This window comes from Gymnoscopelus microlampas (genome assembly GCF_963454915.1).
Source record: "Gymnoscopelus microlampas genome assembly, chromosome: 20".
Classification (NCBI taxonomy): domain Eukaryota; kingdom Metazoa; phylum Chordata; class Actinopteri; order Myctophiformes; family Myctophidae; genus Gymnoscopelus; species Gymnoscopelus microlampas.
Genome location: NC_139957.1, coordinates 48,301,101 through 48,307,100, shown reverse-complemented (window position 1 = coordinate 48,307,100; position 6,000 = coordinate 48,301,101). Strand labels below are relative to the sequence as shown.

The 6,000-nt window shown below is 40.3% G+C and overlaps 1 protein-coding gene across 5 annotated transcripts in view; it reads left to right on the top strand.

The window, feature by feature from the left end:
* The window catches only part of ccdc88c (coiled-coil domain containing 88C), a 112,906-nt gene that overhangs the window by 32,747 nt on the left and 74,159 nt on the right, over positions 1-6,000 (top strand). For all 5 annotated transcript variants that reach the window (XM_084045621.1, XM_084045620.1, XM_084045618.1 and 2 more), the window contains exons 8-11: positions 1,044-1,243; positions 2,675-2,756; positions 5,415-5,573; positions 5,804-5,950. In XM_084045621.1, the coding sequence (XP_083901747.1) occupies positions 1,044-1,243; positions 2,675-2,756; positions 5,415-5,573; positions 5,804-5,950 (588 nt within the window). The remainder of the gene's footprint in view (positions 1-1,043; positions 1,244-2,674; positions 2,757-5,414; positions 5,574-5,803; positions 5,951-6,000) is intronic.

Genomic DNA, 6,000 nt, shown 5'->3' with positions numbered 1-6,000 from the left:
TGTTTAATGCTGTATAGAATATGATTAATAATGTATTTAATGTGTTTAATACTGTATAGAATATGATTAATCATGTATTTAATGTGTTTAATGCTGTATAGAATATGATTAATCATATATTTAATGTGTTTAATACTGTATAGAATATGATTAATAATGTATTTAATGTGTTTAATGCTGTATAGAATATGATTAATCATGTATTTAATGTGTTTAATGCTGTATAGAATATGATTAATAATGTATTTAAAGGTGAGCTGACTCAGGATAAAGACTACCTGTCCAGTCAGCAGTAGTGTGTTTACATAATAATGTATTTAATGTGTTTAATAGAGCTGACTCAGGACAGAGACTATCTGCTCTATTCTGGGCAAATCTAAAGCCTCGCCACGACCCATTAGCCGTGAAATACGGATAAGAGAGTTGGCACTGTCCCTTTAAACTATATTCTGTTCCTGTTCTACCCGCTCTGCATCATGCCCACTATGTCCATTATGTGCCCACGGAGGAGTGGCCGTGGGCGTGTTGTTGCTTTATCCCCAAAATGTCTATCCTGCCCAGTGCCCACACACCTTTAGGAAAGCGTATTACGGAATCTAAAACCACCCGCAATGCCAACCTGGTTATGTAGAGACACAGACAGTCAGGACGCACAGCGAGCACCTCTCTCTACTAGGCTATTACTGTGGTTATAATTTGACTATAATCTGCAAAAGGGAGAGTGTCAATTCCTTGTGTCAATTGTGTTTATATAAGATGATAGTCTATTCATCAAGACAATTTGTGCGTCGCTTAATGCAATGCTCTCTAAATTACACACCTCAGTTTTATTCATCGATTACACAGGAAATGATGAACTGATTACAAAAATATTAAATTCTCCCTAGTCAGTAACATGTAGGTGATACATATGTAATGTATTCAATGTATTTAATAATGTATTTAATGTATTTAATACTGTATTTACAGGCCATAGCAGAGCTGACTCAGGACAGAGACTATCTCTCATTGTGTATTTAATGTATTTAATACTGTATTTACAGGCCATAGCAGAGCTGACTCAGGACAGAGACTATCTCTGCAGTCAACAGCCTCAGGAAGGCTGTAGGAACCTGGCTCTGAGCAGTCCAGAGCGTGCTGCTCGCAGCAGCCAGGGGGCGCTACTGAGTAAAGAGGAGAAGCAGCATCTGTCTGTGGAGTTGGCCGACACCAAGGCCAAACTGAGGAGATACCGACAAGAACTGTAAGTATTTTATAATGAGGAGATACCGACAAGAACTGTAAGTATTTTATAATGAGGAGATACCGACAAGAACTGTAAGTATTTTATAATGAGGAGATACCGACAAGAACTGTAAGTATTTTATAATGAAACTTTTACCATACGGACAACAAAGGTATTCTATATTAACACATTGAGTGCCAGGTGATCTTTAGAGCGCTGCAGAAGCCACAAAGTGGAGCCGGATGTAACATAAAAGCTGTCTGGGCGATGGGGTCCCGTCTGTCCACTGGAACAATAACATTTATACCGCCATCCGCCATTTTAGAGAGATCACCCGTCCAATGGGACAAAAATATAAAATGATCTCTAATCAGAAACATGTAGAGGATATGCGTATGACATCATCATCAAACCCGGAAGTTATGCAGGAATGCCTACTGAGTGTCAAAAAAATACTTTCTGGCCTTGACAGCCCATGTATCCAAACAGAAAAGTCATATCTGATTACATTAAACAACATTAAACAACATTAAACAACATTAAACAATGTTAAACTAATTTTGCATGTTGCTTTGCCACTCGATGTGCCACTGGATGTGCCATTCACTTTAAGCATGCACATATCCTCTATAGGTGATACCAAAGCTCTAAGTTTGTTACTTGACCAGTGTTTGTGTGAACCCACACGTATGCTTTCTATTGGATCAGTAGTTATAGGGTTAACTAGTTAGACTAACTCTAACCCACATGTATGCTTTCTATTGGATCAGTAGTTATAGGGTTAACTAGTTAACCCACATGTATGCTTTCTACATTACTGTTATAACTGTACATTAATGTTACTCAGCTGCACCTCCTGGTGGCTGGGCTCCAAATGACACCTTGTGGATTTAACCTGTAGTTTGTTGATAAGATCCTCTTTAAGTCCTTTAAGTTATTAATGTCTAATAACAGTCTAATGTTGATACAATACTCTATAAGTCCTCTAAGTTATTAATGTCTAATAACAGTCTAATGTTGATACAATACTCTATAAGTCCTATAAGTTATTAATGTCTAATAACAGTCTAATGTTGATACAATACTCTATAAGTCCTTTAAGTTATTAATGTCTAATAACAGTCTAATGTTGATACAATACTCTATAAGTCCTTTAAGTTATTAATGTCTAATAACAGTCTAATGTTGATACAATACTCTATAAGTCCTTTAAGTTATTAATGTCTAATAACAGTCTAATGTTGATACAATACTCTATAAACATGATGTAAATACATTATACCTAACCTGTGTGTGTGTGTGTGTGTGTGTGTGTGTGTGTGTGTGTGTGTGTGTGTGTGTGTGTGTGTGTGTGTCTGTGTGTCTGTGTCTGTGTCTGTGTCTGTGTGTGTGTGTGTGTGTGTGTGTGTGTGTGTGTGTCTGTGTCTGTGTGTGTGTGTGTGTCCACAGGGAGGAGAAGACAGAGCAGTTGATGGATTCTAAACATGAAGTTGAACGTTTAGATCAGGAATTCCATCGACTCAAACAGGAGGTGACAATTTAACCCTTTATAGCTGTATGTATATAAACTGTCCACAAAAAGTTCTGAAACGTAACTTTGGTCGATTATTTCTCCCCTTTAATTATACCAATTGGTTTTGTGTTTTATATATTTTGTATCTGTGATTAATCACCTTTACAACGAGGTACAGCTTGTAAGGATCAGGCATTCGTAGAATGAGCAACACATCTAAACGTAGGGCTACAGCCCCCTAGCCTGGTAAAACCTCCCTCCGGAAATCTCATTTCCATTTGATTCCAGGAGTGAGTCTGGCCTGAAACGCCTTTCTGCAATATTGGCTGTGGGCTGGAGTTGGGCGGGAGTAATACCGTTGACTGACAACCCCTTCAACCAATGATCGTTTTTCCCCTTCAGCCAATCAGCAGTTCATTTTTACCACCTCCAGACTATGTGACGCAACGGGACTTTTGAGACGGCCATGCCCAAAATAGGTTGCCTTATTGGGATACATGCGTGTCACTGCCCGCCCCTGCCGGTTCTCTAAATTTGTATTTTTAAATAGGCTCTGTCATGATTAATTGACCACATATATGAAGTTAAACAACTAAATTCTATCCAAACGATATCTTAATAGTAAATTCCGTGCCTCAAAAAAGAAGTTTGAGACCGTTTTAACGACGACGCTGATAGGCTCGTCAGTTCGGCGTACACTCCTCCTGCCAACTGGATCCCATTCCAACCAAAATCTTTAAGGAGGTTTTTCACTCAATTTCACCCCACATTCTGGCCATCATAAACGCATCCCTATCCACCGGCACTTTTCCCTCTGTCTTTAAACAGGCCACCATCCAGCCTCTACTGAAGAAACCCAACTTAGATCCATCTGTCCTTAACAATTACAGGCCAATTTCCAAATTATCATTCCTGTCAAAAGTTTTGGAGAAAATCATCTCCTCTCAATTAATCACTTTCATGAACAATAATGACATTTTTGAGCAATTTCAGTCTGGATTTAGGGCTCTCCATAGCACAGAGACTGCCCTTATTAAGGTTACTAATGACCTATTACGCTCAGTCGATGATGGTGACTGTGCCATACTGGTACTACTCGACCTGAGTGCGGCCTTTGACACGGTCGACCACTCCATCCTGTTGACATGCCTGAAAAGATGGGTTGGAGTGCAGGGAATCGCCCTTGAACTATTGCGTTCCTATCTCAGTGACAGAACTATTTCCGTTGTCTCTGGTGACACCTCCTCCCCCTCAGCCCCTCTCACGTGTGGTGTCCCACAGGGGTCTGTTCTTGGACCTCTCCTGTTCTCCATCTACATGCTGGAGCTAGGTCACATCATCCGCAGGCACAAGCTTTGCTTCCACTGTTATGCGGATGACTCGCAAATTTATGTCCCGGTCAAATCCCCAACCAAAGGAAGCTTAGATGGTCTAAGGGCCTGTCTCGCTGACATAAACTCATGGATGTCACAAAACTTCCTCCAGTTGAACTCAGATAAGACTGAGATTGTGCTCTTTGGTCCCCCACATCTCACTAGCCTTTTAAAAGACGACCTGGGCAGCCTGTCCAGTGCTGTAAAACCGGTCGCCAAGAGCCTAGGTGTCTTCTTCGACTCGGATCTCTCATTCAATATCCAAGTCAAAAAAACTGTACAATCATGCTTTTACCAACTCAGAACAATTGCAAAAATTAAGTCTGTCCTGTCATCTGTAGATCTAGAGAAACTCATACATGCATTTATAACCTCCCGTCTGGACTACTGCAATGGTCTATACACCTGTTTAAACCACAAAACAATTTCTCGCCTGCAGCTGGTGCAAAATGCAGCTGCCAGGCTTCTGACTAATACAAGAAAACGTGCCCATATCACCCCTGTTTTAGCAACTCTCCACTGGCTTCCTGTTGTTTTTAGAATTGATTTTAAGATACTTTTATTAGCTTTTAAGGCCCAAAATGGTCTTGCCCCTAAATACATCACAGATATGGTGCCTCCCTATGACCCACCCCGTAGCCTAAGATCCTCTGAGGAGGCCCTCCTAATAGTCCCCAAAACAAATTTAGTCACAAAAGGTGATCGGGCTTTTTCTGCCCGAGCACCTACACTATGGAATGCCCTACCTGTGGAAATTAGGAAAGCAAATTCCCTGACATCTTTTAAAACACTTCTAAAAACACACTTATTCAGGAAAGCCTTCCCCTAGATCCCCCTATCAGCCATAACTGTTTTGTGTGTGCTGTCTTTCTATCTAGTACCTATTTTATGTTATATTATTTCTTCCTTATCCATGCTCCTTGACTTATTTTAATTACCAGATATGTTTTTACTGCTTATCTGAACTGAATGCTTTTATGTCAAGTCCATAAGACTTTTTAATCGTGTATGCTATGTTTTTACTGTTGTTCAGCACTTTGTAACTTATGTTTTGAAAAGTGCTATATAAATAAAGTTATTATTATTATTATTATTATTAATATTGCAGAAAGGCGGTTCAGGCCAGACTCACTCCTGAAATCAAATGGAAATGAGATTTCCGGAGGGAGGGTTTACCAGGCTAACAGCCCCCAAACATGTTGCCATAATCCCCCAATATGCCTCTGTTTAAGTTAATTAATGAATTTGTGTGTGTGTGTGTGTGTGTGTGTGTGTGTGTGTGTGTGTGTGTGTGTGTGTACAGAACCAGTCACTAACGGTGGAGGCGCGGTCCATTCGTGTTTATCGTGACGAGGTCGACGCCCTGAGAGAGAGAGCGTCTCGGGTCGACCGACTGGAAACCGAACTGACCCGATGTAAAGAGAAACTCAACGATGTGCATTTCTACAAGACACGAGTAGAGGTACACACTGCCCCTAGTGTTATAATACTGTTATTACACTGCCCCTAGTGTTATAATACTGTTATTACACTGCCCCTAGTGTTATAATACTGTTATTACACTGCCCCCTAGTGTTATAATACTGACCTCTAATGTTTATTGATCCTACATTAACTAATGAACTTACTGTGTGTGTGTGTGTGTGTGTGTGTGTGTGTGTGTGTGTGTGTGTGTGTGTGTGTGTGTGTTAGGAGCTTCGTGAGGACAACGTAACCCTTCATGAGACAAAGGTTCTGTTGGAGGAGCAGCTGTCAGCCTCCAGGGGGCGCTCTGATAAACTGCACTCTATAGAGAAAGACAACCTGCTGCTGAGAGCCAAACTACATGACCTGGAAATGGTTAGTATTATAAAATATATAATATATTCTATCTATAATACTATAGAATA